Genomic DNA, 23,379 nt, shown 5'->3' with positions numbered 1-23,379 from the left:
TGTCAGGCCACTATTTAGCCCACTGAAGAATATGAGAATTATAGATCACAGGTGTGTGAGTTACAATAAAGGGATACTTAGAACCTGCTAAAGTAAGGTTTTTATGTTCAGCATCTTTTATGAATCAAACTTAAACACAGCCTCAGGAATGATTTTCAGACTAAGTTCAAGTATAAGTCTAATCCCAGGACTTTAAAATACCTTCAGACAGCAGGTAACATTTGTACATGTTAAAGTCGTATAAGTTAATTCCAGCCTGGATTCATGAGTACAACCAATGTAATACGTCATAATAACATGTTTATGTTTTCAAAGCAAATTCTGCAGCAATTTACTGGCAGATTTTATATTGGCTGCTTTATCATGTGTTATTATGAAAAAGCTTCATGCTAATATTTGATAGGATGCTATTTGTCATATGATGAATGAATCAAGTGAGGAAAGCCAGATATGGTTACCTATAGGAGACCGAGCACTGCTTCACTGAGAAAGAGATGTATGAGGGGACCAGTGTGTGTGTGTGTGTGTGTGTGTGTGTGTGTGTGTGTGTGTGTGTTGATTTCTGGAATGCTGTGAAAGATGGATGAACTCAGAAAACAAGGTAGAGAGGGAAGGGGGCTAGCATCTAAGGAGGAGAATATGGAGAAAGGAAAGAGGAGAAAGTACTGGTGGAAGGAAGAGGGGATTAAGGACAAAAGACATGAAAAGTGTAAGAGATGAGAAAGGAAATTAGCATATTATCCTAATTACTGTAAAAAATAAAATAATAATAAAAATATTACAGTTTGATCAAATGTATTATTGAATGGCAAACAAAATATGAATAAAAACCTGCACTGTCTCTTTAAACTGCAGAATGAAACTGTGCTGAGCATTGAAGGATCTCAGAGTCAATGTTCGAGAATACAACAAATCATTTCCTGTTGTTTCCAACATTAAGCATTTGTCGACATGGAAGAGGATGTCCATGAGAAACAGAAGAACAGCTGCTGGTCTGCATCTTAAGATTGTTTCCATTGTTGATTAAACCGTCAGTTATTTTCCCTGTTAGCTGTTTGGTCTACCTATAAAATGCTGGAAAAAGTGAAACATGCCAGGCACTATTTGTTTAAGTTTGAAGTGATGTTTTCAAATTGCTTTGACAAATTATTACCAAAACTAGAGCGGTTTTCAGTCACAGAAGATGAGGTGAGGTAGAACATCCACACTTCCAAACTTTTTTTGTTTGCTTTCCCAGTAAGAGAAAACTGTTTGGGAAAGCAAAACAAACAAACAACAACAAAAAAAGAAAGAAAAACAGAAAGATGGATAATGTATTTTTAAACAGAACAAGGAATGTGGATTTTGTTGCTCATGTGTCATCTTTGTCTGCCCGATGTAGAAACCTTTTTAACAACCAAATAGCTTTTGCTTCGGCGTCCATGTTTGTTGCTTACTGCTTTGCCCTTTGGGGTTGACTTTTCCAACCACCTAGAACTGCGAGGCATATGCAAAAATATAAATAACCTGAACGTTTTTAATCACATCCGAGTTTATGTTGCATTTTCCCTTAATGCGAAAATGTGTCTTTTATTTTGAAAGCAACCTCCCTCAATTTCCTTACTTTGAAAGCGATAACAGCTTAGCTTGACGCAGGCGAGGGACAGCTACTTGCAAGCAGATACACAAAGGGAGTGGAAGGACCTGCAACTATGGGAATCAAACTGTACTACACCACCGTTACTGCCTCACGGACGGTGAGTCAAGTGGCCGTAATTTAATGGACTTAACGTTGTGTTTGCGTTTTCAGCTCCGGTGGCAGCAGCTAACAGCGCTCAGTCCAACAGACACACCCAGCACCCTATCAGTAATAGCCTCCTCCTGACTAACAGTGCGGTGGGCCTATGCTGCTCAGCGCCCATTAATGTCAGTATTATAACGTCAGCATTAACACCTGGTCTCAGGCGAAAAGAAGATGAAAGTTATTAGTAATAAATGTAACATAAAAAGGGCTTGCAAAGACGAGCCATGATGCATGATTCCACCTTGTTTCTTTTTCTTTTCTTTTTATCTTGGTAGAGGGAAGGGGTGTTTTATATCGAGTCCGTCTGGCTTGCTATTTTGCAGATTTTTTTTTTCTTAACAAAATATCCCATATCAACATTACTTATCCTAAACAGTGACACTATACTGCTCGTCCTACATAACGGTGGCTCGTATAGCAAAGAGTAACGACCATTCATTTCCGTTTCCTGTATCGAAAACGGTATGCCAAACCTCATATAATAATCTGGCAATTTAAGGCCGCCTTGGTTTTGACATGTATAAACAATGTTAAGGCCTACTACCAACAATATGTATTTATGAGTTCTACATAAATCAGATGCACTAAACAAGACTTGTTTTAAAATGAATTTAATCTTTTGTAAGTGGCACACCTGCTACTAAATTTTCTTTGTGACAAAGGTGGCGGTTATAAAACCTGGAAAGTTACACGGAATAAGAGAACCCTGATAGTGTGTGTGTTAGCCGAGTTGAGTTTGAGTTGTACACCCTTTGATCCTGAAAATGTCAGACGTTTATGTTATTTTATAATATGAATGTGCGAAACAGTGTACTTATAGTAATATCTTGTAATTTGTTACAGACTTCTTATCCAGACTGTGTACAGGCATCAGTCATATGACGTGACATCTGTTGTAGGAATAATTTTTGCAGCACTTTATGAAAACAGTGTATGGGAAAGTCCTGGGCCAAACATCTGGTATCTATTAGGTGTGAGGAATTGATGTAGTGAAAACGTTTTGTGACGTTGGTTTTTAACCCTCTCTGGTACAGTAACGCTGCTGGGGTTAACCTGCTGATTTCAGGTCTGCTGTGGAAGCCTTTAGAAGAACACTTTGATTGGTTTTGTGCCACTGGCCCTCAGTCTTTAAGTTAAGTTGGATAAAGGAAATCAAGTTACTGTTGAGATACTGTTGCATAATTATATATATAATTCCTTTAGACTACAGCAAGATCATCCTTTCTGCTCCAAAATGAAAACAGACCCAAGAAATCCATCTAAAATATAATTCATAATGTGTTATACATTTTTGTCATTTTGAAGTTACTTTCAAATGTATTTGCTTTAATAAACCCGTGACTATTAGTCAATTAATTGATTAGTCAGTGGAAAGAAAAGTTATCAGCTTTTTTCATAATTAACTCATTGTTTAAGCCATTGTCAAATATCAAACATTAACTGGTTCCAGTTTCGAAAATATAAGAATTTGCTGCTTTTCTTTGCCATTTACGATAGTAAATGAAGAGTCAGACCTAAAAATCTTGCCTAAAAGTCATATTTCAAATGTAAAAACATCTTTTTGTTTTAGTCATGTCATCAGCTGCTTCAACTGTGTATTACCCAGGACTCAGAGAAACCTTGAACGGCTGAGTCTACTTTTGTGTTTTTACAATCAGCCTTGGGAAAACTAGCAAAAGCAGCTTTCTTTTTCAGTTTATCGACAGACAGTAGCCTCACAAAAACTCTGTGTGGCCAGCTGAATGTGGCCTCGTGTGAGTTTCCAGTTAGTTCTGTGCTGAGGTGTGGTCACTTTTACAAACGCCCCCTCCCAACTTCCTCAGTTGCTCAAAAAGATAGCAGAACATTCACGAGGTCCATTAGTCATCGTCCAGCATCCAGATAAAGCTGCTGCTTTTTAAAGAAAGTGTTGAAGTTTAGTTTACGGTCCATACTGTAATCCCTGTCTTTGCAGAGAAATACTTTTCCAAGGCTTATTTGATCAGTCTATCCAGGATGTTTGTTGGCCTTGTTATTCTTTTGCTCCACTCAGATTTAAATGACAGTCTAATGAATTGACTGGTTCCTTGTTGTAATGCTGGGGTTGAGTAAACTTGTGATTGGCCGGGCTGTTGTTCTCCAGGTGAAGTCTCAGCAGGCAGAAGTGATCCGAATCCTTGATAGTAAAAGCATCCAGTACGAGCTGGTCGACATCTCTGTGGGCGGTGAGCTTCGTGATGAAATGAGAAGCAAAGCGGGGAACCCCACGGCAGCCCCCCCACAGCTTTTCAATGAAGACCAGTACTGTGGGGTGAGGAAAGTGCACACACACACACACACACTTATTACATTATTTTCTAGAAACTCTTCAGCGGTGTAGTCATAAACTACTTCAAAAACTTCCTGTGTGTTTTAGCTTTGACGAGTTGCCTGTATTAGCATAGCAGTTACATCAGTATGAACATCAGTGACGTCTGATGAGCAAAATGAAATGCAGTATAGAAATGCCAAAGGTATGTTTGTGGTACTTTAGTTTATATACACCAGAGCACATACTGTATGTTTGAAGTGTAAAAGTCCTACTTAGTACATATTTTACTCACAATTCGCTAAAAATCAAATGTTAAGGAACCAGGAGGACAATACATTCAGTTTATTTGAATGTCAATTAATGTGCAATATGATAGCTGACCATATGTTTATATTTGAGTTGTTATTGTTGTCTCTGCTGCCGGCCATGCCACCCAGGCTTACTAATTGGTGATGGAAGTGACCTAAACTTTTATTTTATTTAGTGTGATATAGTTAACGTGTAAAATGGAATTGTGTGTCCATTTTACATTAGTCACACAGACTACTGGAGATTAAAACCTCCACAGGTTGCCTGTAAAGTTTGTGTTAAAGGCAACGCAGAGATTTAGCCACTGCCGCTGTCTGTAGTCTCTGTCAGTGTCCCGCCCACAGTATCCGATTGGTTACATGTCTGAGGTAATAGCTTAGCACTACTGAAGGCTGCCATTGAGGCTGTAGCTGTGTGTCAGTGTGTGCCCAACATCACATGCTTATGATGTGTTTCCATGATGGTAAGCACACCTCATTTCCCATTTAAACCACTGAAAAGTTCCCAAAGTCGCAGTCTCACAGGATTTCACTTAATGGAGGTGAAAGTGAGGGTTTTTAAATGGGTCATCCTTCTCTCACCCAGTCGCTGCGCATCACAGTGAAACTTGGCAAAGCATCTTTCTTGTCACCGAAACCACTCACTTAGGGAATTACTATTCAAAGAAATAATATTGTATTTCACACTGTGATGGTCAAATTTTGCAGTTACTCCATTGGGGAGGGATCCATGTTAATCATGTCTCAAAATGACAAATTCCAGTTCAGTCAGTCCTAAAGTCACATCAGTATAAGCACGTACCCCACTGTTCAGCATAAATCAAAGGCAGCCTAGAGTAACATGGAGTTTACAGTCGGTCACAATCTTTATTTTGCCTTGCAGCTGTCTATAGAACCTCTGTGTTTTCTTGTTTCGCTGATTGACCCTCTTCTTCTCCACAGAACTATGAAATGTTTTGTGAGGCGGTGGAAGCAGATGCAGTGGAGCAGTTTCTAAAACTGGCATGAGGAGGGCCGAGTCTAATGCTCCATCTTAACCCCCATTTCCCCCATCCAGCTATCCACCCACCCTGCTCCCTAATGGAGGACCTTTATCCAGTCTCTCTCTCTGTAACACTGGCAGTTGTCCACTCACTTTCAATGCCATAATGAAGAATGCCAAATATCTTGTACCCCCCCACCCCCCACCCACTGCACCATTAGACTTTAAATCAGTCTTAATCAGTTTTATTTTTGTGTTGTATTTTTCTGTCCTTTTGATTTGTTTCGGACCTTTTCCCTGTCTGAGTAAGTGTTACAAAGTGCTCGTCCACTAGGAATCAATCGGGTGTGTAAATGTGCTGTAATTAGGTCGACTAATCTTGGCCGCGGCCACATGATCGCTGGAGATTAAACTAATCCACTGGATGACAACATTCATCCCTGAATCTTCCCGATCCTCTGCAGACCGAACACACCATCGTCACTCAGTCTTATCTACTTTGTCGTCTTTTTCTGTAGCCTTCAAGTTCCCATGTTAAATATGACTGCACACCACTTGGGCTTCATATGGATGCAAACGCACACTGAAGTAGCAAGGACTCTAATGTCCTTCAACCCAGTTCATTCCAAGAGTTACAGCAGCAGACGTCTGTTTGGTGTGGGAAACTTTGTAAACTTTCATCCATTGGACACCAGGCAGTATATGACCAGAGATCTGGTTCTGAAATGGGGCGGTGATGCCACTGAAACTCAAAAAGTGTATTTTTGGACAAATATTAAAAAAAAAAAAAAAAAAAACTTAAACGAAACCAGAAGCTAGTACGCATTTAAAGGGCGCCTTATAGTGTTTTTTGTAAACAAACCAAATCAAACAAACAATAAAAAACCCATTGATCGAACATTTCAATACTTGGCTCCTTCTTAGCGTCCAGTGGAGCAGGATGAACACACGTCTTAATGTCACATTTGGTGCCAATATTTCTATCTGTAATATACTGTAGTATTAGCACTTCCCTGCCATCTTCTGCGTTTTCCAAAATGTGTAGAGCTTGAAAGCTTCCTTCCTGTATTTCTGACTGACAAGGCGAAAGGCTCCAAAGGTTTAGAAGGGAGCTTTTCTTATAGATTCTAAATGACTGAAAAGATGTGAATCTTCTGGTGTTCAGCCACGTAGCTTTGCCTTCCTCTGTTTATTTTGTGTTACAGTTTCACTGATTGTCCTGGGCATGAAGGCGCAGTGACGTGACTATGCACTGAAACCCTGCCTCATTCTGAACCCGGACATAAAGGTCAAAACTGGTGTGTTTAGGTTGACCTGACTCAGTCTTACTAGCCTTAGGGAACACTCACCACATGGGAAAAATGAAGGCTTCACTTAGTTGTGCTTTTATATATGTGCACATTCATTCGCATAAATATAATGTTCACGTAATGGGTCGCTTTCGTCTTCTTTTTTTATTTGAGAACAACATGGTTTCCCTCTCTTACTTGTAACATCTGTCGAACCCCCATCCTGCTTTCAAAGTTGTGTTGTTACGGTTTGGGATCCCTTGTAATGACAGCCTTCACCCACAATGTTTGTGCACTGTTTTGTAAGTCGATGGTTGTAGTTGTTTGCCTGTTGTTGAAGTAAATTCGCTACCAACCATATTTTAGACATTCCATGTCTCTCTCTCTGAGCTCCTGCTTTGCTTTTGGACCAATTCCTCTTGGCCAAAAAAAAAATGAAGAAAATAGGGAATAAAATGCTGTTGTCTTCCAAGAAGATTGTGAAAAGTGATTTATGGGTGAAAAAAATAAAATGGAGTTGAATCTACCTGTCTGGGCATGTTTTTTAAATAATTAATCTGTGGACCTAGCTAAAACTCTTCACTGTAAAAAATGTAAATCAGTGTGAAAATTAAGTCTCATTTTCTATTCATTGTCCTCATTTTAATGAGGAATGTTACAGGATGGCGTGGGTCATGTGGTCACCTCGACGAGAGGGCCATTCCTGATTTGCAAGTCAGTGGAATATTCTGATTGCCGATACAGTCACATGGATGACATCTTCCCCTGTGGATCGGCTTGCTCTGTGCATTCAGTACAGTACCGAGCCTGTGAGCTACACATTTTCACCAAAACACGGCACACTTTTCTCCTCGGAAAACACTCTTAGAGAGAATCCTTATTTACAGTGGTGCCAAGTCACCGAGATCCGGTGAGAGCACACACAGCTTAAGTCATCAGAGGAAGCTGTGAGTTAGCAGTAAGGGAGTAATAGACAGAGAAAGCAAGATAGCAGCAAGGATCGTTTGTAAAATGGCTTCGGGAAATGAATACAAGTGTTGATGCCTCCAGAGCAGGCAAGCCAGATGTTTGGTCGAGTAGACAACGGTGTGTTCCATGACTATCTCTAGTGATGAACTACAGTGCAGAGAGATCTTGGGGTTTGAGAGTGGAAAATGGCATGCCCGTAATCAACCGTTCTCGTATGAAAAAAGAAAGAAGCTCAGTTTCAGTCCCAGCTTTGACAACAGCATCAGCATCACAGACACTGTGACGTCACCCACTGGGTTGTGGACTGCTGTTCTGAAGTCTTGAATCTGGCTTCTTGGCTGCTGGTTAAATCGGGTGTCGGGGGTCTGGACTGGCCCACCAAAACCAAAGCCTCTGTATTTGATGACCTGGGAATGACACTCAATGACCAATCAGAATTGCTGACGTGTGCGTTTAACAAGAAAGGAAGTAGCAGAAATAGTGCTGAGCAGGCATCCCACTAGGGACAGGAGATAAGCTAAAGGAGGGGTTTACTCCAGCACTGTGATGTTCTCCCATGCAGCCAGTGACATCAGCACCAAGACTGTCAAATAAATGACCAGATGTATCAAAATGATTAAAGCAGCACATGTTACAGTTATCTGACTTCAGTCATGAACAATATGGGCAGGTAAAGGAGTGCTCGGTTGGTTATATGATGAACTAATAAAGGAGCGCAGACAGGACAAGAGCACTAATTCCACAGCGTAGCCAGAGCCATGCTTTGTTTGTGGATTAAAACAAATTTAAAGTTTAGCAGAGAACCGGGGAGTGAAGCTACATCCTGCTCTTGTCTTTTACAAAGGTGCTAGTTTATTTAATACAGGGTTGCTTAATTAAACAGTGGCAAAATAAATTAAAGCTAATTAAGGATCAGGAACTGTGAGGGCATCAGGGACTGGACTATATTAAAGTTGGACCTGGTCATTAATTTTTAATTTTTTTTAAGGTTCTTCTTACCACTATGTGTGAGTTAATTCTCAAACGTTTCACATCTCTAATCCAAACAATCGGCATTAAGTCAATTAAGTTGGACTTGGAGAAATAATTCAGGTTGGCGTACATTAAGACTGTCAGATGCCATTGCAATGGAAATTCATATTAAGCTGAGATCAACAAGGATGATCACCTCATGATCAGCTAATGTTGAAATGAATCCAGCCAGTTGTTCTTGGACTGTAGGTCCATTATAAATTGGTCTGCAGACAACAGTTACTGTCACTGAATTATTAAGCGACAGATCAGTTTTCAAGGAACTAGATTTCCAAGGAGAAAGATGCTTTTACAAATAATTTGACACCACCTCCTTTGTCAGCTCTATGTGCACTAAAAATATTAAAACAATTAAAAAGAAACAGTTTGAGCACAATTCTGGGGCTGAATATTAAAATTTATGGTGTTCCTGGCACTGTTATCAGTAAGTTCTGTATAACGGTGAAATATTACATCAAGTTTGTACATGTGCACACACCACGTTTGATCTGACTCAGAATATAAACGTATAGCAGCTGGTTTTATATGTCATGGGAAATATGATGTAATTCATATAATACAAGTCATTCATATTAGTTGTTCATAAGTAATTATAAAATTATAGTACCGCACTGTGGTGACGAATATACAATATGAATATGAAAACTATGATATGAGGTAGATTAAATGGTAGATTAAATTTTAAGTTTTGCCCAGTGTAGTACCTCATTTCTTTTTTAGGCGGAGCTAATATATCATATTAAACTTGTAGCATCGCAGAAGAAGAAGTGAACGACGAAGAAGAAAAAAAAGCAGTCAAGCTAGAAAATTTCACATAGGAGGATAGGATCCGTAGCATGGACGTAATAGATCTGTGGACAGGACCCATGAAACTGTTTTAGATTTTAAAATAAAAAAAAAATCCTGGCACGTGCAACTCTTGACATCTTTTGTGATATGGTAAAGTCCCAATCTGGACAAAAGCAGTTGTAGCAAAGGATTTTTCCCAGAGTATTTTACTACCCACCCCTGTCATATGTGCTTCACGAAGCTCAGCAATAATGGCAAAATTCGATATTTTTGACATAATACAAGGTATTCGAAATTGGCTGGTTAATATTGGTTTTCATACGACTGGGTTTTTTGGATCGAAAAATCTTTTTTTTTTTTTTTTGGCTCAGTTCACGTTACAACAGCGGATACATTCTCTAGTCCTATGAGGGTTTTATTTTTAAATGGTCACCGGAAGTGTTGATCTGTGTTGCAAAACAGTGGTCCAGAGGAGGAAGCACTAATACTTGACAGGTTATAGCTAAGGTAACTTGAAATAACATTATATATTAAAGCCATTGGTGTGAAAGGCAAAAACGCTTACTGAGCTGATATGTGTAGTAAAAACCTGGTTCTTTCAGTCAGCGTCGTTGCAGTGTGACTGTCACGAAAAGCCAGTTCATAGATTAGCTAGCTGGGGAAGGCTAGCTAGCATAAGTGTTTTGAGAAAAACACACAATATTGAATAACGTCAAGCTTTTTCTGTTGATTTGAAATGAGCGAATTAGCTAATGACCCAAGGGCTTCTGTTTTATTCCATATCTCGTGTTTGTCACATTTGACCATTGAAATAATTAGACAGCTGCCACCTCTAGCTACTTGGTGTTCATGTTAGCAAGCATAACAGCAGGTGTTTCTTTGCTTTTCGGCAAAGGTAACGCGGGCCTTTAATCAGAAACACAATTTTCTGGACTATTTAGGAGTCGCTGGTTTCATTCAGCGCTTTTTCATTCAAACGCCAGATTGTCACTGAAGACGAGCACAACTAATGTTTGTCAGTGTTGGTTCGAATTTTAAGTAACCTAGTGAGAAAAATATGTAAATTGTAGATTTATTTTCAAAAATGTTTACACTTATGCCACTTATGTGCTTTGATTTGAGATATATTCCCCTAAAATGTGTTCTTTCACACTTGTACAACAGATGTAAATTAAATTTCATTTTAGGTGCTCACAGCATTGAAATAATACATTCATCAAAAACAACAGCATCTCAGTTTTCATGGGCACTATTGTCTGCTGGAGAAGGATGCAGGAAGGGTTAAATAACAGCATGTAAAATTGTTGAAATGTAAAGTGGGAATACTAGCTGTATTCAGTGTTTTTGTTTTTCTGTCCCATGAAGCCACATGTGAAGATGAGTGTCCCAGATTACATGCAATGTGCCGAAGACCACCAAACGGTTCTAGTCGTGGTCCAGCCGGTTGGCATTGTGCCCGAGGACCAGTTCTTCAAGATCTACAAACGCATCGCCAGTGTGAGCCAGGTGAGCATCCGGGACTCGCAGCGTCTCCTCTACATCCGCTACCGGCACCACTACCTGCCTGAAAACAACGAGTGGGGAGACTTTCAGACGCATCGCAAGGTCGTGGGCCTTATTGCCATCACCACCTGTGCTGCAGTCAAGGAGTGGCCCCAGACCGCCGAGCGCTTCCACTCCCAGAAGGAGGTGTACAGCTCCACGCTGTACGATTCGCGGTTGCTGGTGTTTGGGCTGCAGGGAGAGATCGCAGAGCAGCAACGGACAGATGTGGCCTTTTACTCGAGCTTTGAAGACTGCATGGATGTGGAGAAGAGAGTGGAGGACTTTGTGGAGTCAATATTTATTGTTCTGGAATCCAAGCGGCTTGACCGGGCCACAGACAAGTCAGGCGACAAGATCCCACTACTCTGTGTGCCCTTTGAGAAGAAGGACTTTGTGGGTTTGGACACAGATAGCAGGTGAGTTATTCTCTTCGCTTCTCCATAACCCCTTTTTAAAAATCTGACTGGTTAAGGAATGCTTGAATGTTCATTGCTGTCAGTAAATGTGGTAAACTACATTATTTGGAAGTTGTTAGTGTGTGTTTGTTTCTGTGTCAAATTGTTTGTTTGCATGTCAGCATCGCCTGCTCAAAAATTCTTCTAACAAAAATCTGTTGTTTGATTTTTGCCGCATTCATTTGCGTTTGTTTACCTTGGTTTATTTGTCTTTCTCCTTTTCTTCTTTCATACTGTCCTGTGAGTTTATTGTTGGGTGTGAAAAGGTGAGACGTTAGACTCATAAGTTTAGTTAACCCATAGTGATCCCATCAGCTTTAGCTCTGCCCTGAAAGAAAAACCCTGACCTCTGTGATGTTGTGCATTTGCGCATGACTTCACACCAAACTCATCGCTCCTCTGCAGGTTTCAGTTTATACACAAACTGATTTGATAAACCTTGATCTTGAAATATTTTTATCTGACAATAACTTTTGCATCGCTGTGAAAAAATTAGAATGGCATGACAACATCGTTAGCAAAATAGTCGAAATGACATTTGAAAGAATCTACAGCCCATTGTGCTGCATTACAGTCCACTAGTTTAAGCTACTAGTTTAAACGTGCAGTGTGGGACTTTCACATACATGAACGTATGTTACATTCAAGCCCTTCTCAAATGAGTTCTCAGGTCCTCCCTCAGAAGGGGGAGACAGAAGATCTGCACTGCAGGTTTAATTCCAATGTTAAATCAGAAATCTTGTGTTTGACTCAGTAACAGTAAAGAAAACCGCTCAGTTACCCTCATCATGTTCTCAATGGTCCAGTGACCATTATTTTTTTGGTACTGGCTGCGTTCTTAAATTGACTGATTCAAAACGTAGTTAAAGGACCAGAACTATGTTTTCCTGTGCTTTTGCTTGTTTTAAACAAAATATTCTTAATTACTGCCAATCCTACAGCCACTGGTTTCAGTATCTATCTGTCTGTCTTATTTATTTGTGCTATAAAGGAGGGATATATAAACTTTAAAGGACTTTGATTTACAGGTTCATAATTTCTTGGGTTGAGTAGATGAAATAACCCAATACTGAGTTGTATTGGAACTTTTCCAATACAACCCCTTTTGCTCATGGCCAATCATTTCAAGAAGTGTTCAGTTTATTGCGAGGTGTGATTGGCAACACTAACAACTAGAGATGACTCGATCAATGAGCCAGGAACCGGAATTACCCGGTTTTCAGATTCTCCGGTCTTGACCGGTCACTGGCCGGTCAGTCTCCTGTATTTCTGATCCCAAGGCAGTCCATTTAATTCATACATGTCATACGGACAGCAGTGCAGGCAATAACACAGCTGCTGTCAAAGCTGCACACCAACATGTATTCTATGTGAAAGCTCTTCACTGTGAGTGAGACAGACACAAAATTGGCAAATTGTAAGAAGGCCAAAGTAAACCGTGGGGGATGTTGATGTAGGTTTTCAATTGTCTGGATCATCATAGTTGAAGTGCTAGAAGCTTTAGGTTGTTGAAGACGTTTCACCTCTCCTCCGAAAGGCTTCTTCGGCTCTGAGATTGAAGGGCAGAAGAAAGAAAATCAGAATCGACAAAAATCGGAATCTGCAAGTCAGAATTACAAAAAAAAAAAGGAAATTGGAATTGGCCAAAAAATTGTAATCAGTGCACCTCTATTCTCAATTCATGATGTTTTTGGTTTGGTGAAGTCCAGTGCTGTCTATTTGACTAAGCTGACAGGCCAGTGTGCTCAGGTATCACATAAAGTACTCTGTTAGTTTTTGTATCACTTACTGGTATTGTAATTTTTTTAAACAATACGGTGCCCAAATAATTTCCCAGTCATTTCTTCATAAGTTTCCTGGAAAGAACTTTGTCATTTGGCCTTAATTATGGGGAAAATAATTCACTGAAAAGCTCCTATTAAAACCCACTCAATACTCATTTGTTAATCCTTTGTAATGAGAAACTGAATTGCTTGCTTGCCAGTGGACACGTTTTACATTTTCTCATGTTCTGCCGAGCTGCTGTACGTTCATTAAAAGACTCCAGATTACACTAGCAGTTAATTGGAATCAGTTAATCAGAAATTGAATGCTGTCTTTGTTTTGCCTGTAATTAGTGTCAGTGTAGATGGTTCTTCCAGGAAACCTACTAGGAAATTGCACATGCATTGTTTTATAAATGTTATGTGCGTTTAAATAAAAATAAGGGAAGGCTTCATAGTTTGTACAATGATTAATTATTAAATGACGGATTTCTTGTCTTAAGCATTTTTCCAGTGTCTGCAATTGGATGTTCATACATTAGAAAATTAACTGAAACCAGTGGCCACCTTCACTACTCAAAGAAACCACTCGCATACCTTGGAAAATGTTCCATTTGTATTTAATATTGACCTGCTGAAACATGCAAAAACACTGGTCTGATCCTTTAAAGGAGGAGCTGATAGTTTGGACTCACTGACTGAACACAATTTGGCACAGCACATGCTGCTGAGGTTTGTCCCAGCTTCAGGAGAACATTTGGACCGGGAAGGTGCAATTTGGGATTTTGTCTGTTTGGCTGGAGGAGCTGAAGCGACACACTGGCCACATGGCTCTCATATCCTTATTCATAAGAGCGTACATTATACTCCAGCTTGACATAGCAGCACTGCGGTGAAAAAAACTGTTTGATAATTGCATCCATGTCCAAAGATCCTTTGCTTAATTTTCCATGACTCCCTCAAGCCTTTTCATTTTAGTTCTACTCAGCCGGCACATTTTCATTGTCGTTCATTGTTGATGTAGCCTACAGAGGATTAGCATGAATTGTTAATCTTCCAGATAGATTTTCCCCCACTAGATGAGTAAATAGATTTTTCGATTTCTACCTTCATACAGCTAAGGAAATTTTGTACATGGCTCACTTACTGTTCCCCATTCTTGTCCCCACAATGGAGTTCATAACTTTCCTCCCCCCCAATATCCTGGTGAAGCTGCTCCTTCCTGGGTCCCTGTGTTATTGTACAAGACTACAGGGTGGTTCTGCAGATCAGCTCATACTCTGTCTTTTGTTATGCTGTTCTCCTTTGCTTGTGCTTTTCCACCTTTACACATCCTCTGTAGATCCACTCGAGTCTCTTCTCCTGACGTAAGAACTTACAATGACAGAAAGACAGAACTCTTTTTTTTAATTTAATGGAAAAATCTGCCATATGAATCCCAAACCAATATCAGTTTAAATCCAAAAACATATATTTGAACCACTTCATTCATCCTGCTGTTGTTTTTCTCCCGTTTTGCTCCCAGGCATTATAAGAAGCGTTGCCAGGGACGGATGAGGAAACATGTTGGGGACTTGTGCCTCCAGGCAGGCATGCTGCAGGACGCTCTGGTCCACTACCACATGGCTGTGGAACTTCTCAGGGGCGTTAATGACTTCCTCTGGCTGGGTGGTAAGTCTGGAGAATGGCAGCTTTATAAGCTTGAATGTTTTTAGGGTAGAATTTGTTTAGCTCTCAGTGTCAGTGTTAATCTATGTCTACTTGAAATGTACCAGCTCATTTGAGTTTGTTTTTTAAACCTAAGCGTCTGCAACAGAAGAGGTTTGCCTGTTATAGAATGGTGATGTGCACAGAGAGGGAGAGCTGCAAAATCAACCTGTCAGTGCAAACCATGTAGTGGTAACAGTGTTTCTAAAGAAACTTTTATCATTTACTGATCATGGAGCTATGGATTTCCTGGGTTTGGAGGATTTTGTGGGTCATTTTTTGTTCAATGCAGTTGTCAACAGGTTGGCGCAGTGTAAACATTAGAGCTGTAGAGCTTCAGCTGCACAGACACAGAACATTTGTCTTTTGTTGTTTTTGTTCTCAAGCTGCGTTGGAGGGTTTGTGTTCCGCCTCGGTCATATTCCACTACCCTGGAGGCACAGCAGGAAAGAATGCAGGACGCAAGCCAAGCATCTCCCAACCAGCAGACGCAGGGAAACGCCACAGACCAGGTGAGCACGTCAGTCTGTAGAAACAGAGGTCTGGTTGCGATTACAGCTGAGGCCTGTTGTCTGTGAGTGAGCTGGCAACTCAGATGTGGCTCGGCTTTGCTCAGCTAGGCTGCTTCCTTTTATGTGAAGACTAGAAGACATTAGCTTCCCAAAATGCTAAAGCTTCTCTTATTTACCCCGTTGACTGCTGCTTAAATTAAAACTTAACATCATTTAATCTGTCTACTCTGCTATTAACATGATATTAACAATGTGCGATTGCTATTAACAATGTGCGATATTGACGCTGCCTTGTGTCTAACTACACTTACTGTGAACGAAAAATCTCGACTGGACAACATCTTCCTGTGCCAGTTTGAATAGAAGCTGTTTTTACACGGCGTGGATGATATCTGAGCAATATAGGGTCGTAACTAATCATTATTTTAGTGACTGATTTGTTAACAGATTATTATTGTTTTGTGATCTGCACAAACGCAACAAAAACCAATATACAAATTGTATAGTACAAGTTAATTCAGCTATGATATGCCGGTAGTGTAACTATGATATGAGCAGTATGGACATAACCAATAAATCCTGTGTGGTAGAAAAAGTGGCTATGTAATACGTACAGTACAAGCAGTAAGTATGTATTACACACACACACACACACACACACACACACACACACACACACACACACGCACACGGCATTGTAGGGTTAAATATGGATATGCAGATTTACAAACGTAGAAAAGCAAATAAATACAGACAACTAGAAGAGGCAGTGAACCCTAATGACAGCAGCAGTGGTATTGCAACAACAGCAGCAAGCAAATGTTTCTTTAGCAGGAGCTGTAAGCATCATATGTTTAGTGTGGTTACTTGATAAATGACGTAAAGGGACAGTTCACCCCAAAATCAAAAATACAAGTTTTCCCCCTTGCCTGTAGTGCTGTACGTCTATCTAAATTGTTTTGGTGTGAGTTGCAGAGTGTTGAAGATATCAGCTGTATAGAGATGTCTTCCTTCTCTTGTGGAACTAGATGGGACTTCAATTGTGGTGCTCAAGGTGGCAAAAAAATACATTTGAAAAATACAACAGCAATGTCTCTTGCCAGGCCTGATTAGCCCGATTACCCAAGATAATCCACAGACCTTGTTGTGAGCAGTTTCTCATAGAGAAACTTTTTTTAAATTTTTTTTTTTTGTATCAACACCATGCAGAAGATGATAGACGGCTGAGAGACTCGCTAGCTAAGCACGCTAAGCTTTCTAATGTTACAGTTTAATCGAATGAGGACACCATTAATGTTGGACAGACATCTCTACAGCTGATAACTTCAGCATTCTGCTGCTGACACCAAAATAATTTAGATGGATAAAGCACTACAAGTAAGAGGAAAACCATGAATTCTTTTTGGGTAAACTGTATGTTTAGATTACTTTTTTTTTTTTTTTAAATCAAAATTATTATGAATTTGGCCTTCTTATTCACGCATTTAAATAACACATGAACAGCATTTGCACATTGTTTTTTTTTTTTTTTGGCAGAATTTTTATATGATAAAGGTGCCCTGTGGAGTTTCGTTCCATACAAAATATTTACAGTACAGTCAGTATTACTTACCAAACGATGCTGGCCTAAGGTGTTTCCTTGAGTTTCAGCTGTGCATTGTTTACGTCCATGTTTGCTACTTTTCTTTCTATGTCTTTGTTGGCTCATTGATATGGATCTTGGAGCGCTACTGCCAGCTGGAGTACTGTGAAGCCTGTGGCTCGACTGTTCTCTGCCTCACCTCTGGCCTTGTGGGTGTGTGTCTGTGTGTGTGAGGCAAATTAAAAGGAAGACTGCTTTTAAACAAACCGCTCTACCAGAGGTCAAAAATATCATAGAACACCTTTAGCTGTGTTTTGGTGAAGTGATGCATGCTAAAAGTTGATCATGGCTCCTGCGTAGCTTAGAGGAGAACAGCGGCAGACTGTTGGGACTAACAATGCTAACACTGCGCCTTGTGTCATGGAGTGAACCTGCATTCTTTCTCTCTGTCTGTAGGGGCTCAGGAGGTTCTCATTGACCCAGGTATGGTATGTCTAACAAACACAGCTTTCGTAGTGGCCAGTCTGCATGTTTGCTTCCGCTCACATTCGCCCGGTGTTTGATGTCATTTTCCTCTTACTTTGTCAACAACCCTGAGTTTATTTTATTGTTTGAAAATCGATTGATTGTTCTCTTCCCCTGTGGCAGGTAGTGTTCTCCTGTGTTGGTTTACTATCGCCTTTTGTTTTTTGTTTTTTCTTGCGCTTTCTCACAGCCACACTTTTGGCGATCAGTATCACATGACTACACGATTGAAGACCAACGCTCGCTTCTCTTTCTTATTTATTGAGCACCTGTTATTTTAACCACTCACATCTGATTCTCATTAATCACACAAAACTCACCTAATATTTTAGATATGATCCTTGAATATTTAGGCATTTGAACAGAAAGACCAATACTGTACTTTGATTTTCCGCTTGTTAAAAGCTAACCGTTGCTTAACAACTCAGTTTCATAGAAAAAAGTCACAGTTTATTTTTATATTCTGGAATTGTTATTGTCTCCATAACTGTTCTTTTTGTTGTTATTTTTTTTAGCTCATTGCAATTACTTTTCTTCCTGTTATCTTGTCTGTGTGCAAATTGGAATAAGAAGTAGCGATATGCAGCATCATACTATTCACATATATGTCAAAGTGACAGCACTACAGTGTTGCTATGGACACAGGCCTGTTGCTATGCGATACGCTCTCAATAAGTATTTGTATTGTAATCAGATTTAGCCAAGATATGCACCTTTGCATTGAAACACTTCAGGTGTGAGTTTAACTCTGTGTGGGCTGTTAACCGCAGATATCATTTTGATGGCATCATAGAGACAGCAAAGCCCTCAGAATATTCATTTTTCACCAGTACCAGTACCAGTGTAAACAAGAGTGGGGCATGCAGAGCTTTACAATTTAGCTTGGGATGATCAGGAGGCATCCGTATTTGGCACAAACACACATTTCACATAGTTTCATTTAACGTTATTTATTTTTACCTGTTCAGATATGTTAACAATCCTGCTGTGTGAACAAGATGTATATTTGTGTCTTGCTTGTTATATATGTAAATATATGTATATGTAAATATGCATGTGGCAGTGCTATCCGGGGAAGTGCCGGGGAAGACTAAGTTCTGGATTGAGGTTTGCTAGGGCTGTAATCAACCAAAGAAATTCTTGGTCGACTGAAGCCGTCTCTGTCTGTCGGCTCTGACAGCGTTTTGCATCACATGCATCTGTGCAATATCATAGCCCTTGATTTCCGGAAATATACTATGTCAACTAGTGATATCAGCACAAGAACTGTTGAGGAATATTTAGACAATTGTTTTTTGTCATATTATAATAATTGACAGACACTATCATTTTGCTCTGTTCACAAAGTGAGACTGAACATGAGCATGAGCTTTGCAGCTGAGACACAAATAGACTATTAACTTCAAACTTTTACACTTAAACACAAAAGGCATGTCCACTTTAAGAAAAAAATAATATTTATTAAACAAACCAGATCAAAACGAGTGCAGCAACTGTGCATTAGGCCAAAAAAAAAAAAAAAAAAAAACAGCTGCAAAAAATCCAATATAAAGCGTGGTCTGGGTGTATCTGAAGGATGCTGCTGTTGTTGCGGGCAGGTGATATGTTTGTAGTCGAGCTGTGATATGCAAACTGTTGCTAACTTAACATTCGACTTTTTTGCCGTTATCTATTTTATTAAAAGGCTGCCACACTGCCAGTATCTTTGACATGGTAGAGGAGGACTGACTGTAAGTGAAATGCTCAACATTAAATAAATATTCTTCAAACCACCGGACCGAGGTCTTCTACTACGTTCTTCAATCTTTCTTGGACTAATCCAAAATAGTGAAAACATCAACATATCTGTGAAACTGGGGTACTCTGAAAACACCCCTATTAGCACTTGGTACTTTCCTCCTGATGAATTTAACGTGGCAAAAACTCGACCAATCAGAATTTTGGTCGTGCCAGAATGTAGCGACCAATAAATCGACCAGTCGACTGGGAGATTACAGCCCTAAAGTTTGCCGTCTTTCCTGTTTTCACTCCTGTTGTTTCCTTTACTGACTGACGGGGGCTCATCCTGATGTCTTTCCTCAACGAATCATGCTCTCTTCTCCTTTTCTGAGTGTAGGTGCCCTCACAACAAATGGCATTAGTGCAGACACCAGCACTGAGATTGGACGAGCAAAGAACTGCCTGAGTCCTGAGGACATTATCGAGAAATACAAAGAGGCCATCTCCTACTATGGAAAGGTACTGACCAAAAACTACAGAACTCTTAATTCAAGAATTCAACCAATGTCATTATAACTGGCATTGCTTGGTATTGCTTGTCGTTTGATAATATCGTCTGCCAAAATTCAGTGTTGTTTGATTCTTATTTGATGCTATAAAAAGAGCTTGTGACATCATGATTGACAGCTGAGGGGGTATAGTTGGGAAATGTATTCCACGACCAAATCACTGTTGCACAGACTCTGACTCCAAATGACATCACCAACGCTAGCACTCATACCTGAGATGCACCATATAAACAAAAGTATTGGGATGAGGCTGTTTTCGGGGTTGGGCAAGACTCCTTACTTCCTGTGAGGGGAAATCTTGCCCCTGCAAGGGGGAATCAACTCCATATTAATGTCCACATATTTAGAATGCAGTGTAATTTTGAGGTGTCACAGTATAGTAGGAGGAAGTGGAGATGCAGTGTTCATCTTTATATATGTGTCAATGAGATTGAGATTGTCAATTGAGATCATTACAGTAAGACCAGAAAGTAACAGTAAGTCCAGCAGCAAACACTGTGACTTCTGCAGCTACACCAGCATGTGAAGCTTATCTACTCATAATGTGCATGTTTCAGTTTTAGCAAAAATTTTATGAACTTAATATATCATATTTTAATTGGTCAATCCATCCATTTATGCACTTATTCAGGTCCAGGTCCCATTAACTGAATTAATTATGTCATGGGAATTTATTGTTATATACTGCTGGAGACTATTGAAAAAATGTGATGTAATGATAATGTAATTCTAGGTCATATCCCACAGTCCTTTCTGCTTTTCCATCATATTTTTATACTTTGGCTATTATACTTGTGAAACAGGGATTAAATCGAGGCTTGTTATTAAAGAATGAAGTTAAGATTCATGGACTGGTTTTGAAGATTTACATCTTCCGTAGAAACAAGCGGGCTGAGTGCCACAGACAGGGTAGAGAAGTCAGTAGCTCTCTAATGTTTGATAGAGTGCTTGATAACAATATTTCTCTTTAGAGAGCATAAATAGGAAAGGATAAACAATGTCCAGACCATCTGGAGCTTTGAAAATCAACAGTCTTGACTTGGATTCTGATTTTGATCAAGAGCCTGTGTAAGAAGTCAAGATCAATGTTGCATGAGATCCAGGCAGTAATGAATGGCCCTCGAGCATTTAGATTAGTTTAAGTAGAAAGGTCGTGAAATGTCTTTGTAGTACTTCTTATCCTTCTCACCAGGGGGCAGTGTTTCGTTTGGTTTGATGCAGTTTGAAGGCAGTGACACACTTTGAGTGGTACCACAGCAACAAATGCTGACAGCAGCGGTTTATTTCTGGATGCTATATGGCAACAAGACAGTCTCCGGAAATAGAACCATATTAGAACGGTTAGTGTTAAACCTTTCAAAAAGCAGCGTTTGACAGACAGAACAATATGTATTATGTATCTGTTCATGGCGTAATAATCTGCTCAGCTTTGACCACCTTACAAAGTTTGTACTGTACAAAGTCAAAGAATAGTATTAAAGTATCTCTAATGCTTAGGGAAACCTGAATAGGCTCATTATGCTACCAAACTATTCCAAAGCAACCCTGTGCTTTATCTTCATTATTATAATTGCCTTTTCGCACTGACCTCCCTCAGCCCTTTTACCTGTAACTAGTTCATTCAGAATTAAATTACATCTCAACACATACCCATTCAGGTATTAATTGAATTTTAATAAGGAGACAATGAGTATTGGGGGGGCGGGGGGGATTGAGGGACGGTGAGATAAAAAATGCACACACTTGCGCGCAGTGTGCAGCCTCAGCAGCATAAGCTCAGGCATCCCTGGGAAACGAGCAGCAGGGGAGCCGGGCTATCGCACTTGTCAGTCATCCCATATCTGCAGTGAGTGATGAGGGTGGTCGTGTTCTAATGACCGAACATTCCCCTCTGATTATGAGGTGGGTTGCAAAAGTCGACTGTTAATTTTTCATTTCACCACTCCTCCTCTTCAATTCAATTCAGTTCAATTCATTTATATAGCGCCAAGTCACAACAACAGATGTCTCATGACACTTTCCATTTAGACCAGGTCTAGACCAAACTCTTTAATTTGATTTTTAGAGAGACCCAAAAAAAAACCCCATGAGCAAGCACTTGGCAACAGTGGCGAGGAAAAACTTCCTTTTAGAAGTCAGAAACATGGGAGCCTGGCTCGAGATGGGCGACCATCTGCCTTGACTGGTTGGGTTGAGAGAGAGATAAGGGTGGGGGGGTACATAGAGATGCATAACAATAGAGTATTGGAATGACAACGACAGTGTTAATAATAATGATTTTGATAGTAGTAGTAATAATAATGCAGAAATATAACAGGTGGTAATAGCAGTTGCCGTTGTCAAACAGGACCACAACGGGAGGTCCAGACACGATCCATGGGAACCTGAGAGACGAGAAAGAGATATGCAAGAAAGAGAAGCTCAGTGCATCATGGTAGATCCCCTGGCAGTCTAAGCCTATAGCAGCATAACTAGGGGCCAGCCTAGTCTAGCCCTAACAATAAGCTTTATCAAGCTTTATCATCTTTTGAAGACTCTAGGAACCACAAGTAACCCTGCATCTTGGGAACAGAAAGTTCTGGTGGGATAAGAAGGTACTATGAGCTCTTTGAGATAAGATAGTGTTTGACCATTTAGGGCTTTGTATGTGAGGAGGAGTATTTTAAAGTGTATTGAATTTTACAGGCAGCCAGTGTAGAGAAGCCAATACAGGAGAGATCCGCACTCTAATATGAGTTTTTGTCAGTACACGTGCTGCTGCGGCATTCTGGATTAGTTGGAGAGTCCTTATGGGTTTATTGGGGCAGCCTGATAACAGGGAGTTGCAGTAGTCCAACCTGGAGGTAATAAATGCGTGGACTAGTTTTTCTGCATCTTTTTGAGACAGAATGTGCCTAATTTTTACAATATTGCGAAGGTGAAAGAAGGCAGTCCTTGAAATGTGTGTTAAGTGTGAGTAAAAGGACATATCCTGATCAAAAATAATTTCTTACAGTGGGCTGGACACCAAGGTAATGCCATTCAAGGTAGCTACATCATTAAGTAATTTCTTTCGAAGATGTTTAGGGCCCAGCTCAACAACTTCAGTTTTGTCTGAGTTTAGAAGTAGAAAATTCAATCATCCAGGTTTTTATGCCTTTAAGGCACATCTGAAGTTTGGCTAGTTGATTGGCATCGTCTGGTTTCACTGGATCAATATAATTGTGGGTCATCTTCGTAACAGTGAAAATGTATTGAGTGTTACCTGATAATGTCAATAATGTCTCGTGTCTCTCATAGTACAAGAACGCAGGAGTGATTGAGCTGGAGGCCTGTGTGAAAGCGGTCAGGGTGCTGGCCATTCAGAAGAGGGCCAGGGAGGCCTCTGAGTTCCTGCAGAACGCTGTGTACATCAACCTGGGACAGGTGGGCTTTCTGACTGTAAAATAAACACTTGTTCAGCTCCACTGGAGGATTTATGTGACTTGCAGTGTGGTGTCGAGTTCAGTCAGGGTGACTGCGTGAAATGTTACTACTAAGATGACTCACCCATACCGTGTTGTGCCCGCAAAGGGTCTTTA

The 23,379-nt window shown here is 40.1% G+C and overlaps 2 protein-coding genes across 7 annotated transcripts in view; both read left to right on the top strand.

The window, feature by feature from the left end:
• The first annotated feature begins 1,584 nt into the window (after positions 1–1,584).
• sh3bgrl3 (SH3 domain binding glutamate-rich protein like 3) lies at positions 1,585–7,178 on the top strand. The gene is made up of 3 exons (XM_046418189.1): positions 1,585–1,736; positions 3,906–4,073; positions 5,324–7,178. Exons 1-3 carry the CDS (start codon positions 1,692–1,694, stop codon positions 5,387–5,389), a joined length of 279 nt encoding a protein of 92 aa, XP_046274145.1. The 5' UTR covers positions 1,585–1,691; the 3' UTR covers positions 5,390–7,178.
• Positions 7,179–9,835: 2,657 nt separating this feature from the next.
• Positions 9,836–23,379, top strand: part of trappc9 (trafficking protein particle complex subunit 9) — a 193,064-nt gene continuing 179,520 nt past the window's right edge. For 5 of the 6 annotated variants that reach the window (XR_006845927.1, XR_006845926.1, XM_046418120.1 and 2 more), the window contains exons 1-7: positions 9,836–9,949; positions 10,808–11,403; positions 14,731–14,876; positions 15,299–15,424; positions 17,463–17,489; positions 19,648–19,769; positions 23,099–23,224. Coding sequence is in view for 4 of the 6 variants with exons in the window: in XM_046418120.1 (XP_046274076.1) it covers positions 10,820–11,403; positions 14,731–14,876; positions 15,299–15,424; positions 17,463–17,489; positions 19,648–19,769; positions 23,099–23,224 (1,131 nt within the window). In the remaining 2 variants the exon portion in view is untranslated. The remainder of the gene's footprint in view (positions 9,950–10,807; positions 11,404–14,730; positions 14,877–15,298; positions 15,425–17,462; positions 17,490–19,647; positions 19,770–23,098; positions 23,225–23,379) is intronic. The other variant, XM_046418121.1, reaches the window with a different exon arrangement.

The sequence above is a fragment of the Scatophagus argus genome, chromosome 17 (genome assembly GCF_020382885.2).
Source record: "Scatophagus argus isolate fScaArg1 chromosome 17, fScaArg1.pri, whole genome shotgun sequence".
NCBI classification, from domain to species: domain Eukaryota; kingdom Metazoa; phylum Chordata; class Actinopteri; family Scatophagidae; genus Scatophagus; species Scatophagus argus.
This window is presented reverse-complemented; position numbering and strand designations above follow the sequence as displayed.

Excerpts from the sequence above, each read along its gene's own strand:
- sh3bgrl3 (XM_046418189.1), top strand. The coding sequence starts at position 1,692 with ATGGGAATCAAACTGTACTACACCACCGTTACTGCCTCACGGACG. Across the intron at positions 1,737-3,905 it reads CCGTTACTGCCTCACGGACG|GTGAAGTCTCAGCAGGCAGA; the intron begins GTGAGTCAAGTG and ends GTTGTTCTCCAG. Across the intron at positions 4,074-5,323 it reads ATGAAGACCAGTACTGTGGG|AACTATGAAATGTTTTGTGA; the intron begins GTGAGGAAAGTG and ends TCTTCTCCACAG.